The 18,613-nt window shown below is 43.2% G+C and overlaps 1 protein-coding gene across 2 annotated transcripts in view; it reads right to left on the bottom strand.

Annotated features, from left to right (window-relative positions):
• sorcs2 (sortilin-related VPS10 domain containing receptor 2) overlaps window positions 1-18,613 on the bottom strand; it is an 810,245-nt gene that overhangs the window by 42,870 nt on the left and 748,762 nt on the right. For both annotated transcript variants that reach the window (XM_068040075.1, XM_068040081.1), the window contains exons 19-25: window positions 17,509-17,695; window positions 16,313-16,446; window positions 16,089-16,212; window positions 14,368-14,480; window positions 7,637-7,762; window positions 3,153-3,252; window positions 1,956-2,058 (exon numbers count right to left, since the gene is read on the bottom strand). In XM_068040075.1, the coding sequence (XP_067896176.1) occupies window positions 1,956-2,058; window positions 3,153-3,252; window positions 7,637-7,762; window positions 14,368-14,480; window positions 16,089-16,212; window positions 16,313-16,446; window positions 17,509-17,695 (887 nt within the window). The remainder of the gene's footprint in view (window positions 1-1,955; window positions 2,059-3,152; window positions 3,253-7,636; window positions 7,763-14,367; window positions 14,481-16,088; window positions 16,213-16,312; window positions 16,447-17,508; window positions 17,696-18,613) is intronic.

The raw sequence follows: 18,613 nt of genomic DNA, 5'->3' as shown, positions 1-18,613 counted from the left end.
GATCGTATCTAACGAACTTGATTGAATTTTTCGAGGTGGTGACTAGATGTGTCGATGAGGGTAAAGCAGTAGATGTAGTATACATGGATTTCAGTAAGGCTTTTGATAAGGTCCTGCATGGAGATTGGTTAAGAAGGTAAGAGCCCATGGGATCCAGGGCAAATTGGATCCAAAATTGGCTTAGTGGCAGGAGGCAGAGGGTAATGGTCGAGGGCTGTTTTTGCAATTGGAAGCCTGTGACCAATGGTGTACCACAGGGATCGGTGCTGGGACCCTTGCTGTTTGTAGTGTACATTAATGATTTAGACATGAATATAGGAGGTATGATCAGTAAGTTTGCAGATGACACGAAAACTGGTGGTGCAGTAAATAGTGAGGAGGAAAGCCTTAGATTACAGGGAGATACAGATGGGCTGGTAAGATGGGCGGAACAGTGGAAAATGGAATTTAATCCTGAGAAGTGTGAGGTAATGCATTTTGGGAGGACTAACAAGGCAAGGGAATTTACAATGGAAGATAGGACCCTAGGAAGCACAGAAAGTCAGAGGGATCTTGGTGTACTTGTCCATAGATCACTGAAGGCAGCAGCACAGGTCGATGAGGTGGTTAGGAAGGCATATGGGATACTTGCCTTTATTAGCCGAGGCATAGAATATTAGAGCAGGGAGGTTATGATGGAGCTATATAAAACGCTAGTTAGGCCACGGCTGGAGCACTGTGTACAGTTCTGGTCACCACACTATAGGAAGGATGTGATTGCACTGGAGAGGGTACAGAGGAGATTCACCAGGATGTTGCCTGGGCTGGAGCATTTCAGCTCTGAAGAGAGACTGAAAAGGCTAGGGTTGTTTTCCTTGGAGCAGAGAAGGCTGAGGGGGGACCTGATTGAGGTGTACAAGATTATGAGGGGCATTGATAGGTTAGATAGGAGGAAACTTTTTCCCTTAGCAGAGGAGTCAAGAACCAGGGGGCATAGATTTAGGGTAAGGGGCAGGAGGTTCAGCGGAGATTTGAGGAAACATTTTTTCACCCAGAGGGTGGGTGGAATCTGGAATGCACTGTCTAAAGAGGTGGTGGAGGCAGGAACCTTCACAACATTTAAAAAGTATTTAGATGACCACTTGAAATGCCATAGCATACAGGGCTACGGGCCAAGTGCAGGAATATGGGATTAGAATAGATAGGTGCTGTATGGCCGGCAAAGATACGATAGGCTGAAGGGCCTGTTTCTGTGCTGTATAACTCTGTGACTCTATGACCTGAATGGAGGTAATGATCTCTTTAAGTAGCACTTTTACAGGCTCCTTCCCAAATGTTAATGCCATGATGTTCTGGGCAAGTTGAGGAAGTATTGATTCAGACCCTGGGGCATACCAATTTCACAGAAATGTCTTACAGTGTAGGATACTTATTTACATATTACAATGAATTCTGCACATATTTCCAGCAGGCAAGCACCCTGGATGACTATGAGGTACCCGACCCAATATACATGCAGTGCACTTCTAGTACAGACTGATTGTGTACATGCCTTATGCCATATTGTACAAATAGCCACGAGTTCAAACCCGAAAATTGGGTACTTGGCAATTGAATTTCTGGACCTCAGCTTCCTTTGTTTTTCCTTCCTCCTTTCATTCTCAGCACCTTGCTCACTTGGGAAAGTAAGATAGCTCACTTGGTAAATTGTACAAATGTCAACGATGCTCTTCAATTGCCTGTCAAGAGGCATGCTTGAATAGTGGGATCTCTATCCTCTCCAGTCCTCTATCCGGCCTGGTCACAACGGAAAATACTAAAACCCCACCCAGCAAAGAGTTGGCTCTCCTAATTATGAGTCCACTTTTCTATTTCTAGCAACTTGGCCACCTGAAGTAAACACTTCTTTTGATTGGATTAAGGCTGTAAATTCTCAGCCAAGCTTTGGTCTCAGATAGTTCTAGTAAAGTGCTTACCTCTTGAACTTGTGTAAGATGAAAACTCCAACGATGAGCAGGCAGATCACAAACATAACCACGACAATCAGCACACCTTTCCCTCCAATGCTTTTCTGGGAAACTGAAGAAGAAGAAAATATTCACTCTATATGGAGACTGATGACAGAGAGTATCTAACAGTATTAAAGTACGACACAAGTTTTTCAGTCATCAAGGATGCCTGTCTCCTGAAAAAAAAGTATTACTTTATCTCTACATAAAAATAATAGAACATAAAAATAAAATAATAAAAGGATCTCTTTACTTTTCCACATAAACCTTTGACTGACAATAACAAATTAAGTGGGCTTTTCACAATGGGATTGAATTAAACAGGATAAAAACTGGTGGAAATTGGTGTGTAATATTTATTCCTTGCATAGAAGCATTCTATTGTCACTTGCTATATCGTAATTCAATCCTTAAAATCACTGCAATGACAACAGACCCCGAATTTGTATTGAGTTGAATGGAACACTCCTAGTGGAAGGACATCAGGAATGTGGTTCAAAGCCCATGATTTAGTCCTGGATAAAATGGGTCCCAACCTCACTGCTGAGTTTCCAGAGGGAGGATTTGTTTGGGGCAGAACCTAAGTTCATCCAAAAGTAGCTCCTCATGTCACGGGATTTATGGCTGAGGAAGGGATTCCTAAGCTGGGAACAGTCTCAGTCTGGTGGCTGGTACATACAGATGACTGAAGAAAATTAGATGGAGCACACTTGGGCTTCCAGGTTTTTGAAAAATGTTCCTTTTTAGCTCCTTTGCAAAGAGGGGCGAGGGCCACAGATAGAAAACCTCTGACCGGTGTCAGTGGTGCCATCTCAGAGTGGATTTGCAACATCGCATTTGCCAAGACCCTTGAAATGCTGAAAGCCCTATATGCACCCACTGTGGTGTGGGCACCCACAATTGAAATGTTAATGGGAAGCTGCTCCCTGACCCCAGAAAGTCTGATCGGATCAGCAGCCTAGTAGCCCAGCCCTTATGCCAAGATGTCAGACCCGTGTATTTCTGACCCCAATATTCCTAACATTTTGCAGAGAACAGAAATGGACATCAATATAGTGTCAACAGCATCTTTAATGATGTGCAAGTTGAATGTGAATATTATAACATAGCTTGTTTTTGATACTATTCAACTCTATTTTATTGTGCTTTATCATGTGACCTTACCTGCTCTATAATCAGCCAGTGTAACAGTCACTTCCACCCCTGGTTTCAGAGAAATTTTTACTTGGTTTTCTGTCAGAGCTTCTATTAAGGATTCAATTCCCTGGGGGAAAAACACAGAAACAAGCTATCAGCTGATAGTGTAGAGTAAATTACTGCAGAGCTCAAGCTCCAATAACCATGTCAATCACCTCCATTCTCAACAACAGTTCTATCCAGAATTCATTATGATTTTCACTTACATTATTGAGCTACTTGAGTGGTAATTACCATATATACACCAAGGATGAGTGACAAAGCTCATTTGATGCTCATTGTAGTCGGAGTCAAATTTGCCAAAACCCATAAAATATTGGACTAAATCAAACTTCCTACTTCTTCCCACCACAAACCTACTACTCCCATCACCAATAATCCCCACAGTTTATAGAAATGCTTATGGCTAATTCTAACACTTGAGGATATCTAACCCAATGCCAAAGGCTGCAACACCTCGTTGATCGCTTGCATAGCTACTGGTCTCCCACTTAAGGATATTAACAAGCAGTTGTCTTACAGTTGAGCTATTTTCCAGTGCCACAAGAAACTTACAATTACTAGTTAAAATGGAACTTGTTTCAATGGCAGATGAATTGGCATATTTTCTGTTTTTATTTTAGATTTCTAGCATCTGCAGTATTTTGCTTTTTTATATGAATTGATGGCCTTCTTAACGATTGCTGCCTCCCAACTAGATGCTGCTTTAGTCTCAATTTGATCTTGATTTTGACATTTTTCCAGTGAGAACTCCAGTTTCCAGACAATGCCTCCAGGTGCCCTCTGCTCTACCATCTCCCCATAAAATAAAAGATACTGCAGGCTTCTGCATTATGGCTGAACAACATAGCCTAACTTAGCTCCAAACCATTCGATGACAACTACAACTGACATTTGTGTAGCACCTTCAATGCAGAATTGTAATCCAACGAAAAATGGACATCGAGCCAAAGAAGGACATTTGAAGTGGTGAGACCAAAAGCTTGGCAAAAGAGGTGTGTTATAAGGACAGTCTTACAGGAGGAGATGGAGTTGAAGAGGCAGAGGCATTTAGGATACATGGTTGTTTTGAATTGGTTGGGCTGTGTTTTTTGTTCGACTGACCTTTTAACCTGGGGAATAGGAACAAACGTAAAGCTATAAAAAACTTTTTTTTGAATTTATGTGTTCATGGGATGTGGACATCACTGGCAAGGACAGCATTTGTGCCCCATTCCTAATTGCCCTCGAGGTGGTGGTGTTGAGCTGCCTTCTTGAACCATTGAAGTCTAGGTGGTGAAGGTACTCCAATATATGGTAGGGAGTTCTAGGATTTTTACCAGTGACATTGAAGGAATGGCAATAGCTTTCCAAATCAGGATGGTGTGTGATTTGGAGGGGAACTTGGAAATAGTGGTGTTCCCATGCATCTGCTGCCCTTGAACTTCTAGATGCTGGAAGCTGTGGGTTTGGGAGGTGCTACTGAAGAAGCCTTGGCGAGTTACTGCAGTGCATCTTGTAGTTCGTACACACTGTAGCTATGTTGTACTGATGGTGGAGTGAGCGAATGTTTTAGGTTGTGGATGGGGTGCCAATCAAGAAAACTGCTTTGTCCTGGATTGTGTCGAGCTTCTTAAGTGTTGTTGGAGCTGCACTCACCTTGACATGTAGGGAGTATTCCATCTCACTCCTGACTTGTGCCTTGTAGGTGGTGACAAGGCTATGGGGGGTCAGGAAGTGAGTCATTCTCTGCAGAATTCCCAGCATCCGACCTGCTCTTGTAAGCCACAGTATTTATGTAGTTGGTCCAGTTACGTTCCTGGTCAATGGTGAGCCCCATCGATAGTTGCGGATTTGACAATGATAATGCCGTTGAATGTCAATGGGGAGGTGGTTAGACTCTCTCTTGTTGGAGGTGGTCATTGCCTGGCACTTGTTACTTGCCACTTATCAGCTGAAATCTGGATATTGCTGCTTCATTATCTGAGGAATTGCAAATGGAACTGAAAACTGAGCAATCAGCGAACATCCCCACTTTTAACCTTATGGTGAAGAGAAGGTCATTGATTAAGCAGCTGAAGGTGGTTGTGCCTAAGCTGCTGATCTGAGGAACTCTGTAGCGATGTCCTGGGGTTGAGATGATTGGTCTCCAATAAGCACAGTCATCTTGTTTTGTGCTAAGTATCAATCCAACTAGTAGAGACGTTTCCCCTGATTCCCATTGACTTCAACTTTACCAGGGCTCCTCAATCCTACACTTGGTCAAATGTTGCCTTGATGTCAAGGGCAGTGAGTCTCATTTCTTCTCTGGAATTCAGCTCTATTGTCCATGTTATGACAAAGGCTGTATTGAGTTCTAGAGCCAAGTGGTCCTGGCAAAACCCAAACTGAGCACTGGTAGCAGGATTTTGCTAAGTGCCACTGGATAGCGCTGTCGATGATCCCTTCCATCACTTTGCTGATGACTGAGAGAAGGCTGATAGGGTATTTGGTCAGATTGGATTTATCCTGCTTTTTGTGGACAAGATATAACTGATGTATTTTCCACTTTATTGGGTAGAGCCAGTGTTGTAATTCTACTGGAATAACTTGGCGAGTGGCGTGGCTTGTTCTGGAGCACTGTAGCCAGAATGTTGTCGGGGCCCACAGCCTTTGCTCCATGCAGTGTGTTCAGCCACTTCTTGATATCATGTAGAGTGACTCAAAATGGCTGAAGACTGCTATCTTTGATGGTGAGGATGTCAGGAGGAGTCCAAAGTGGATCATCCACTCAAGATGGATCTTGCACTCTAGTGCTGGGCTCTGCCATAATTGAGAATAGGAATGTTCATGGAGCCTCTTCCTCCCGTTAGTTATTTAATTGTCCAACACCATTCATGGCTGGATGCTGCGGGACTGCAGAGCTTTGAGCTGATCTGTTGATTGCTTGGGTCTATCCACAGCTATCTCTCATGCTGTTTCCACTGTTTAGCATGCATGGAGTCCTATGTTCTAGCTTCACCAGGTTGGCACCTCATTTTTAGGTATGTCTGGTGCTGCTCCTGGTATTGCTCCTGGCATGTCCTCCTACACTTCTCATTGAACCAGTGTTGATCCTCTGGCTTGATGGTAATAGTAGAGTGAGGGATATGCCAGGCCATAAAGTTACAGATTGTGGTTGAAAACAATCCTGCTGCTAATAATGGCCCACAGTGTCTCATGGATGCCCAGTTTTGAGTTGTTTGATCTGTTCTAAATCTATCCCATTTAGCACAGTTGTAGTGTCGCACAACATGATGGAGGGTGTCCTTAGTGTGGAGATTGGACGTTGTCGCCATAAGGACTGTGCAGTGGTCACTCCTACCAATACTGTCATGGACAGATGCATCTGCAACAGGTAGATTTGTGAGGACATGGTGCAGTAGGTTTATCTGTCATGTTTTGGTGGGATTTGGTCTCACATCTCTGGATTATCAGTCCAGACTTCTGGATGACTAGTCCAGTTATATAACAACTATGCTACTGGACTCCCAGTTCTAAAAACTAGTGCCATTTTAGACTTGTTTACTTGGTGAAGTAAAATCACTTGTCTGTATTATCCTATACATGGGTTCTAATTAAATCGACATTAATTATGTATGGATTTATTGAAGTCTTTTCAACTTTTAAACTCTGACTGTTGAAGGCTGCAATTTCAGTTGGCAGGATCCAGTAGACAATAGTCCCCATGTTTAGCATTTAAATTAGGAGTCAATGATAAGTGATTACATTTATTAATTTAATTATAATTATCACATCACAGTATAATTAGAGCAGATCAGTATAATTTTGGGCAATAGTATGCATGCACTTCACATCATTCACATTGACACTTAAGGAAATTCCAGTATACGTTTACAATATAGTTGATAATTATCCGAACTTTAATCTGACACAGTAAGACAGCTCATACCACAAGAACAAGCACACCATGAGTCAAGATTCACATAAACCTGAACATCAATAATAAATATGAGAAAATAAAAACATCTAACGGGGGTCAATGTTTACACTGTCTCTCCATCATTCCCACCCCTAACCCTGCAATATCCTCCAGCCCTATATCCCAGGATACAGCCTCCATGCTTTAAACTTTAATGTACTGTATGTTTCCACTCCCTCTGCTCCATCATTGGTGACAGAACCTTCAACCATTATAGCCCTGCACCCTGAAATTCTCTTCCCAAACCTTGCCATCATGCTGCATTTCTCCCCACTTTTAAAAGCCTTCATAAAACCTACCTCTTCAATCACAATTACAGTCATCTCTCCTCCCACCCTTTCTGACATGCTTTGGGAGATTTTGCTATGTTAAAGACATGATGCAAATGTTAGTTGATGTTGACTTTATGTAAAACTCATAATATAATCAATTCTATAGTTTCAGATATTATCAAAAAGCTTTGAGTTATCTTTATATTACTGACTTTCCCACAAAGGTTCAAATTTGGTACCTTGTCAGCGGTTGTGCTTCTTTTCCTCTTTGGCTTCTCCGGTGGTGGAAGCAGGTACAGTTCTGCTGTGGTGGGTAAGCCCACTCTTACCACTGTCAAAAGTAGTTCCTCAGGCATGCCTGTTGTCTGCAAAGACAATCATTATTATATTGGGGAAAATATTTCAAAGTGTCACACACTGAGATTTTTCTGAATGCTAATGAGTCTCTTTTCTAGTTGTTGAAAGGGATGGGAGATACCTTCGAGTCTATGGATGAAATAGAGATTACTAATGAAGTAGTTATTAGAAATAGCTACAAAGCTAGAATATTCATATACAACAGGAATAAATTGATTTGCATCCAAAAATAGTTGAGTAAATGATGGTAGAAGGAGGGATAGCTGTTGTTAATTTTTTTGTGTGGCTGACTAAGTTGTTAGTAATGAATGCTAATGTTGCAATAGTTAAAAGATCAGAAACACATTTTGTATGAAATATACATACAATCATTTTGGAGTCAAGTGTTCATTTTTGCCTGTTTGCAGATGAAAATCAATAGCGCTCCAGTCCCATTACTCACTACTACTCCCAGCTCCTACCTGATGCTAGTCGAAAGGATGGAAATACCCTGCTTGCTAAGGAAGCGTATTCTCACACGAGCTGGGAGAAATTTGATAAGGCTCACTTTCGGGCATAGGGATTGCAATGCACAATTACCTTGCGCATAAGCCCTTTGAGGCAGACAACACACAAACTTGGGGCTACCTGTTCATCAATGTGATTATAGTGCGCAGTCTGGAGCGAAACGCATTGCTGACTGGCTCTGTGCACAGCAGCGTGCATGGATAGCACAATGCAAAACTAGCCTGGACCTCTTAAAGGCACCCTACCCCACTTAAAAGGATTCAGCAGCTGCTATAATAGTCTTAGGAAGGCTTGGATGGAAGGTACAGGGCTGCAAACGGAGCAACAGGCCAGAGAGAGGGCTCCCAGGTTTTCCAATGCGGTGCTGAAGGCTTTAGTGGTAGAAGGGGAGGGAGGATTGATGCCATGTTTTCACAGGGAACCAGGAGGCCCTCAAGGTACATCCTCAGAAGAGAATCAGAACAGGTGGCCAGGGAGATGAATTCCCAGAGTCTGGCCCCATGGACCTGGCTGCAGTGGTGGAAAAACACAGGTCAAGGTCAGTGAATGCATCTTCAAATGCTATCTCCTACCCACTGCACCACTAGCCTCTCACACTGCTCAATGCCCACAATCCCATCACTCACCCATCAGCAACAAGGACTCATGCCTAACATTCGGAGACTCCACTTTACCTCACACAGCTTCCACTTACCACCAGCTATTCAGTCAATTCAGGCACATCACCCAAACACATTGAAACACACTCAGTGACATTCTTCCCTCTCTCTTGCAGAACAAGGTGGTCCATAATCACAGAGAGCAGGGCAAGGACTGGTGGGGGACAGACACACCTGCATCGCCTGAGCCCTCTGGAGAAGAGGGTTTTCCACATCATGAGGTCGGCTGTGACTACGCCTGTTGCATCCGGCATCATCAAGAACATTCAGGATGATGGTATCTTCCTGCCTTATGCCCACTCTCAAATCCCACTTCTCCACTTCACCCTTATCCTGTTATCTGGCATGAAGTACAAGCTGCAGATGATGTGGTCATGGATCTCTTGCTTGCCACTTAACCTGACTTCCCTCACCCCAACGCTCCCCTTCTGCATTTATGCTTTCAGATACCCAAGATTTGAGGCCTGCTCAGCCAGTGCAGTCTCATAAGGAAGGCGGAGAGCTACCCCAGCCCTCTAAAGAAGCATTGTCACTTGATCTGACACTTGCAGCCCCAACTCAGATACTCATACTGCATGTCTCTTAGTGGGTAGTACAGTCTTGGGATCAGCACTTGGTGAGTCACTGGGCTCGAGTGGGCTGCAGCCAGGCTGAGGGAAAGGATAGTTTGTGTTCCAGCTCACAGGAGGGCAAGGCTGCAGACAAGTTCTGCAGCAGAGAACTCAGATGAGGACTTTAATGGGGCGACATACAGAAGAACACTGATGAGCATGCACACCAAAATGCTTGGTGCATTGGCAGGCCTGCCAAAGAGCCCCTTGTCACTGTCAAGGAGCATGGAGGAGTTTGGTTTTAACTTAGCAAAGGTCTTTTTGCAGAGCTTGGAGCCCATCCCTTTCAGCATGGAAGTGGTGGCTAGCTCCATAACAGCATTTGCAGACCCAGCTGTGATGCAGCGTCTAGTGGCCATCGTCTCACATTCTATTGCAGCACAGGCAGAAGCCACACAATGTCTTAGTGCTGCCGTGGAAGCTCAGACTGACATCATGAGATCCATGCTTACTGCCTTGCAAGCCCAACCTGGTGTCATGCATGTTTAGACTGCTGCTATAATGGCTATAGAGTTATAGCGTCATTACATCACAGAAGTAGGCCATTCAGCCCATCGAGTCCATGCCGGCTCTCTGTAGAGCAATCCAATCAGAACTATTCCCCCACTTTATGCCTGTAGCCCTACTAGTTTATTTCCCTCAAGTGTCCATCCTATTTACTCTTGAAATCATTGATTGTCTCCACTTCCACCACTCTCATAGGCAGCGAGTTACTACTCGCTGTGTAAAAAAGTTCTCCCTCAAAACCCCCCCCCCCCCGCATCTCTTGCCCAAAATCTTAAATCTCTGTCCTCTAGTCCTTGTACCATCAGCTAATGGGAACAGCTTTTCTTTGTCTACCATATCTAACCCTGTCATAATCTTCTACATCTCTATCAAATCTCCTTTGCTCCAAGAAGAACCCCAGCTTCTCCAACCTAACCTTGCAGCTAAAATCCCTCATCCTTGAAATCTATGGATACCAGTGCTCAGAGGGGTATGCAGGCTCTCACAGCTGACCAGCAATCTGTCCTCAAACAGATTATTAGGATTGCTGAGGTGCTTTCCTGGGGTAGTGCTGGTATCTCTGTGGTGCACGGGCTGCTTTCCTCACTCAGAATGACAGCATTCATGCTCCCAACACTGCCACTCCGCCAGTGCCATGCTGTTGCCCTTTAGCCTGCCAGTCCAGACTGCTGCTGCCCATGCTGAGGTAGAGCAGTCTGAGGCTGGGCCCTCAAGGCCCAGAGCTGCTCGACGCCGTCCTGAAAAGCTATCTCAGTCACCGCCAGTGAAAGTCAGCACCACTTGCCGTGCTGCCGCACTGTGTAGGAAAACTACGATAGGCAAAGGCACCCCAAAGACAGGCAGTAAAGGGATGTACTAAGGTGAATAGTTCAGTTTTGCATGTATTATTGGAAGTGTTGTTGGATAAAGTTACTATGGGATGGTTTTTTGTTGCTGGCTTTTATTTCAGGATTTTGGCCAAGATGACGATGTGATGGTCTATGGCAGATGGATTGAAAGGTAGGGAATTGTGCAGCAACTGTGATGTGCAGATGATATCTCAGGGGAACCAGAGACTGAGTATCCACTCACAGACAGATGTCTGGAGCAAAGGGGTCTCAGATGCCTCCTCCCTTCATCCACCTCCTCCTTCAGAGATGGGCTCTGAAGGCCTGGTGGCACCTTCATGATAGCAAGTTTATGGAGGATGCAGCAGACCACCAGAAACTTGGAGACATGCTCTGGTGAGTACTGGAGGGCTCCCCCTGAGCAGTCCAGGGAGCAGAACCATTGTTTCATGACATCGATGGTTTGCTCCCCAATGTTCGTGGTGGCTGCATGGCTCTTATTGTAGGCGTGCTGTTCTCCTATGGTTAGCTGGCAGAGGAGTGTCATTAGCCAGGTGTATCCCTTGTCATCAAGCAGCCAGCTCTGGTTCTTCATGGTGGGTCAAAAATGGCAGGTATGGCTGACTGGTGCAGGATGAACGCATCCCGGCTGCTGTGAGGAAAGCGATCATTCACGACAGAATCTTCTGGGCATGGAAACATGCCAACTGGTTGATAATGGAGTGGTAGCCCTTGTGGTTGTAGAACATCTCTCAGTTAATATGTGGGGCCCACATAGCCATGTGAATAGAGTCAATTGCACCCTGCACCATTGAGAATCCTGCTAGCCTGGCAAAGCCACATGCTTGCTTCTCCTGCTTCTCTCTGGTCAGTGTGAAGACAATGAAACCCCCCTTTCCTTCTGTACAGGGCCTATGTCAACTCCCTGATGCAACAATGGACAGCAAACTTTGAGGTATTGTGATTGTTGCCTGCTCCCACATGGGAGGCTCTGCTGGAGTAGAAAATTAGGGTCACCATGATCTTGACTCACCCTGCTGTGCGACTATTCACAGTGTGCTGCACAGTTCAATCACCGAACTGACCTGAAACATTAACTCTGCTTCTCTCTCCACAGATGCTGCCAGACCTGCTGAGTATTTCCAGCATTTCTTGTTTTTATTTCAATCACCATCTCCTTGGTGAAACACATGCACCAATTATACTTGTCCTGGCTGAAGTGAAGATGTGAGAAGTGGTTCCTAAATAGTCCTTCTATTGACAGCCCTTGGTAAATAGGCCTTTTACTGAGAACCCTCTTCTTCGTCCCTTTGCGCACAGCTTCCCCCTCTGCTGCTTGTGCTCCATCTTCTTGCTATAGCCCAAGAGATACTGCAACTAGCTCCCAGTACTGAAGCTAGCTTTCTCATGTCAGGCCTTCCAACTCCTCTGACCTCCTTGTCAAAATCCAGCACCACTCCCTTGTAAATCCAAAAAGTTAGCAAAACCCCTCCAATGAGAAACAACACACTATTTCCACTAATTCTGCACTAGCAAAAGAAAGTCAAAAGCACCTCATCTGAAAGTTGCATGGTTAACCCTTTAAATAGTGCTAGTGGGAGGGGGGGGGGTTCCCTCGTGCAGCTGAATGCACATTTAGCTGGCAGTGAGAAAGAGGTGTTAACAGGACCTGTGTAGTCCAAAATGGCAGACAACACTACATCAGCATTACAGGCTGTCTGACATTACAACCCGTCCATCCTACATGCTTCTGGTATGCATAAGGTCCGCTGTGCGGCCAATTAAGCTGGAGGCGGTCTGAAGCATCCCGGTTGATGTTTTTGAGAGTTTTAGGCTTCCCTAGTGCCAGCACCAGCGTCACTATGAAGCTGGATTTCATGGGCTAGGTTTCATCTCAGGAACAGGAGTATCAGATAGGAACCAGGAGTGCTAATGAGGGGAGAGGGGTGCCAGAGCAATCTGAAGAAAGTGGCAGGAGAAGGTGTCACTTTGAACTGGGGTGGAGTTGCATAATGTTTGTATAAATATTCGTATAAATATTCGTTTGGTAGTACAGAAATTGAGTATTGCTGAAAACAGAGACATGTAGGCGAAGTTTTTCATCTTGTACTCATCAGGACAATTCGCAAGAATACCAATGTAAGGGAAGCAACAAATTTATACTATATATGAGAAAAGAGTGCTGATTGGTTGGCAAGTGGACTCTGATTGGTAGAGGCGTTGCCATGGAGAATGCATCAGTTTATGGTGACTAACAGTTAACTGACAAGCTTTGTTTGAAATTTAAAATAGGCAGCTTGACTCTAATTGGTCAAGGCATTGCCCTGAGGAATGAACCAGCGAATGGCCATCACCTATTTTGTTTAGCTGAAACAGACGCAATGTGTGTACATGTTCTTTCTGTCAGTCAGGTTCGCAGTGTGGCGCATTTGCGTGTATTGAAAGCTACATATATTAATACACAGGGCCCTGTCCTTTGCAGACAGAAAGAACATGTACACACATTGCACCTGTTTCAGCTAAACAAAACAGGTGACAGCTGTTCGCTGGTTCATTCCTCAGGGCAATGCCTTGACCAATCAGAGTCAGGTTGCCTGGTTTAAATTTCAAACAAAGCGTGGCAGTTAACCGTCAGACACCATAAACTGGGGCATTCTCCATGGCAATGCCTCTACCAATCAGAATCCACTTGCCAATCAATCAGCACTCTCTTCTCATATTGTATAAATTTGTTGCTTCCCTTACATTGGTATGCTTGCGATTTGTCCTGATGAGTGCAAGATGAAAAGCTTCGACAAAATGTCTCTGTTTTCAGCAATAATGCTTATATAACTGACTCTCACCCAGGAAAAAGGTTCAGAGTCAAAGTGAATCTTTCCACTTCTAGTAGAGGAGGAAATCCCAGGTCACTATGTCAAGTTTGCAATGATATCAAATTGTATGAGAAATCCAATTGAATGAAACACCATCTCAGTTCAAGCATTCAAATTAAATTCTGAATCATCATGGAGTAGTGTCATGTGAGTTTTGAACAGGTAAAAATTGAAAATAGATCTTGCAACAGGAAAATTTGAAAGGATATGGGAAGAGGACAAAGGAATAGAACTAAGTAGATAGCTCTTTCAAATAGCCGGCATAGGTACAATGGCTAGATGTCCTCCTGTGCTGTAAACGTCTATGATTCTGTGACCTAGACGAACTGCATAGGCTGAAAAGCCTATTCTTATTCTTATGCAATACACTTTGGTTGATAGTGACAGGTGAAATTAGACTTAAAATATGCAAAATTACTAGGCAGTTATTTAACTGTTTCAATGGGTACTTCATTCTGGAAGAATTGTAACAAATAGCAGCAGCAAGATAGTCCAGCATTTGATATACTGGGGTAAATTTTCAACTTGCCACCTGAGCATAAAATTGCCGTTGTGGATCAGCCACCCATTATAGAAACTGCCAGATTTTTATTTCTATTTTAATTTCCCGATTGGCAAGTTGAAAATACCTCTGCTAAAATCCTCGATATAACCTGTCCGATATCTTCCCTCCATTCTGGCACATTAGGATTGTAACTGTCGATGTTCTGAGAAAATTCAAGAGGTAGGACTTCCAATTGATCTGAAACAGAAATGCATTTATACTAGAATTGAAGCAAAGGCTGATGTCACATTTGTTTAAACCATTTAAAGGTTAATTTCTGCTTGAAAATGATTCTGATAAATATTTCATTTGGTGAAGAATCGAAGAGCCATTTTGCTATGATTTATTTCAACACATATGTGCATCACTTAAGGGCTAATTCTCCAAATACATGCTCCAATTTTCAAGCCCTTCTCATGAGGAATTTGTGTCTGCACTCCCCATAGCTTCCCATCCATTGATGCTGAAACCGTTCATTCAGAAAGTTTTTTGGTTTATTTGTAAACATCCAGCATTGTTACTCCTATGAAATCTAGAAAACTAGCTGTGAAGTAGTCTCTTTAAATACTTTTTCCGGGACACAACTTCAGAATTCTAATTATGGATCTGTGACATAATATTTTATTAGAGATTATCTGCATGGCTAATAGGACACTTATTCCATGGACAATAGTAAATACATTTATTGATTTGCAGGAAGCCATGCACCGAGGGAGTGCAAGTCGGGGGTTGGGCTACAGAACTACAATGCCGATTTCCCCAACCCACATCACCTTTGAGTGTAGCTCCTCATTGAGCTCTTGGGTCAGTGAATTTATGAACTAATGTGAACACATTTTTGAAATGGCTGAAATCAGTTTCCACAGCTCTTAATACTTCCCTTTTAAAAGAGGCCCAAACTGACTGGCAAATTTCCAAAGACTCAATAAGTGTTATTTAGTGCAAACAGTAGCTCAGAACAATTCTCCTCTACAATGCCATTTGGTATTGGGCAGGATGATGGCAGAGAATGAAGGAAAATTTGAGAGGTGAGGTTTGACACTTCTCACCAGCCCAACTGGGGTTTACCTCTGCCTCCTCCACCAGAACTGGCTGCACCATCCCTGCCTGTTGCATGCAAGTAGCAGAAGGGGAGAGTGGGTCAGGTCCCTGGGGGGTTTCCCTCCTGTCCACTCTCCTTACTGCCTCTTCCTGGGGCTGCTATGTGCAAGATAGCGGTAGAACCTGGAAAGTAGCAGTATAGCCAAGAAACCTCCCATGGAGAAGAAAGCCTTATAGCGGCCTCCTCTTCCTCCATATAGTCTGGAACATTTACATACTGAAAGTCCCTGTCTGAACCGAGACTTTCAGAGGGACAACTGGTCTGATCTTTGGGTGCCTCTGCCCTTTGAAGATCCCTAGCTGCCTATTCTGATGCTGGGAATTTCCACCCTTGTACTGACAGGATCTCTGTTGATGATTGGAATCTTACCAGGAACTCACTCTACATTAGTGTCTGACCCGATTCAAGGAAATTGGGCAGGTTTTGGGGTGGATCAGGAGGGGTGCTGAAAGCCCACCCTGGCGGAACTCTGTCCATTGGCAGTTATCCTCTAACAACTGATTCCTTTACACTATGCCTTGCAAGTTCCTGAATCAGCCAGGCAATGACATGGCCTACCTACATGCATCATGTGATGAATTATACTGTATTACAAAAGATTTCCACTCAAAAGTTTACCAATTATTCACTGTAATATGTCATGTGAATAACTGACCAGATAGATACAAACCCACACTTTAAAAGAAATACATTGGCTTTCTTACCAAATATCCTCAACACCTTCGAGTCCTGAACCATGGAACTACCACATGAGGCCTGGACTGTGACTTTAATCTGACCATTCTCACTAAAGCTAGTTATGAGACTGCTTTCCAGGGTAAGACGAGGCTGCAGACAATGGTTCAAAAACATGGAAAATATTATCATCTTATTGTTTTAAACAGTACTTCATAATTTATCAGCAGGATATGTACAAAGTGACACCCACCTTAAGGCTGTCCCCAAGCCACCACTGGAAGACTGTGAGATTGGAGTTGCTGGGCTGCACCAATGCAGTCAGATTCACTTGCTGGTTCCTACGAATGACTGGCAGTGCCTCCAGATGCACAACCTGGAGAGGTGCTGAGGAGAGCAAATACAACTATATCAGTAAAGCATCTGTAATCAATGCAAACCAACCGATTAGCCTCTGGGCAAGATTTTAATTTAAAAGGTATTAATTCAGTACTTTACATGCATTGGTTAACTCATTACATTTCACTTTAAACTTTTGAGTATTGCATTACTTTTTTGACTTTCAAATTGCATGTCTTTCTGTTACATAAGAAACACTAAAATGACAGTCTGAAAACTTTTCATGGACTTATTTTGGGAAGTGCAACACTTTACCATGTTGTGTATCAAGTAATCTTGGCATAAAGCTGTCCATTCTGTTTCACCAATGTGCTTTAACCCCAAGCTCACTCTTATTTACTATTTCCAGCATTAACCAAGCATATATCTTCTCCGTATCAATACAAGATCTTACTTTCTTTGGCATTGGTTTGGGAAAGCCCTGTGGAAATTTCCATCCTGCAATGTAAATGTATCCATAACACTGTAAATTCTCAATCCCCCCCTCTATTTGATAATAATCCTGACTCCATATTATCACTTTTCAGTTTTTCTTTGCTACACTAAAAGCTATGAGGTATAAGATTTCACGAGCAGCACAGACAAGGTTAAACTAACAAACACAATGAAATAAAACCAGGGAAAATAACCCCTTTATCACCTGCCCTTGTTATGCTGTGGCCACATACACTCACCTGGGGTTTTGTTTTCTCAGTTTCCTCTGAAAAATTATGACAGATTGTCAAATATTTTTATGTTTTCACATAAAACATGGACATTGGCATGTATATACAGAGAAACAAACTTTCCTATTCTGTATCTGAAGGTTTCTACTCCTGAAGATGTGGGATTGCAAATTCAGTAGTGAATAGGCTTGGCTGCTTTCTGCTATAACGTCCAGCCTCTGCAAACTATTCTACAACATACATACATGCTGATGACCTTGGATATGTGGGGAAATTATCATGATTCATACAAAAATCTCCAACCTTTCCTTGTGGAACATTGTCAACACACATTTTATTGGATGTAACAGTACTCTTAGTATACTTTGTTACTGCACCAACTTACAGTTCACCTGAATGTAAACCATGGCTTCGTCAGACCCTGCAATGTTTTCTGCTTTCACAGAGACCCGGTAGATTCCTGGTTTCTCATATCTGTGTTGAATTGGTTCATCCATCAGTGTGAGGTTGACATAAATGGCCTTGAAACCATCTCCAAGATCCACCTGATATTTTGTGTTTAATGTATCACCCTAACAACAAAACAGAATCAGCATTAGAACAAAATAGCATAAAGAGCATTGCTGTTGAAAAAAAGGTTTACTATAGTTTTCATGAATCATGCAGGCCTGATCACTCATGAGTTCCAAAGTCCCAGTTAAATTAAGTAACTGGATCTTACTTGTTTATGTAAGCATACTACACTCCCTATCCCATTAAGCACATCTGTTTGGGTTACCCTGATGGCTTAATGAGTAAAGGCATATCCTGATGTAGTACCAAGGTGTAGCGCCTGGAAGCTTCAGTTACTGATCTCTTGAGTTGGCTGATTTTAGCTGGACAATTTGCCTTAGCATTCCTGGGCTAGGGAGGGCAAGAGTCAGCAAAGGGTGCCTGTTCCATGAAAACAATGCAATAACCCCTCCAGGGGTGTCAAGTGACAATGGAATTGGGCTCAGTTGTGAGGCAGTCTACATATCAATAGCCTCCTGGTATTCTAGGCTAACATATGAAGAATGGTCACTTGGGGGCAAGGTATGAGGAAGCTATGGATGCCTGTGCAACTGAATCCTAACAAACGTAGGCACCTTCATGACAGCAGGGGAGAACATTGATTAAAAAAATCTGCTCATGACATAGCTGTTCTTTTACACTGATGGTTTCTGGACTGTTTATCAAGGAGGATCTGTGTGGAAACACAAAATGCTTTGAAGTGATGTCACTGGCAGGCAGTGGGCTGCATTTCTTCTTTTTAATTTGTTTTCGCTGTAGCTAGGAAGACAGCCAACAGCATCAAACATGATGCTCTGATTGTGGAAAGATCTGTTGTATAATACTCACTGTATAACACACAGTGAAATATGTGGAATTCAAATTCTTCCAAGCCCTGAAAACCCAATTAAGATAAAACTGACAATAATTCATAAACGGAATTAGAAATATAATTACAA

This window comes from Heterodontus francisci, chromosome 1 (assembly GCF_036365525.1).
Source record: "Heterodontus francisci isolate sHetFra1 chromosome 1, sHetFra1.hap1, whole genome shotgun sequence".
NCBI lineage: Eukaryota > Metazoa > Chordata > Chondrichthyes > Heterodontiformes > Heterodontidae > Heterodontus > Heterodontus francisci.
The sequence above is the reverse complement of the archived record's forward strand: the minus strand, read 5'-3'. Positions and strand labels throughout refer to the sequence as shown.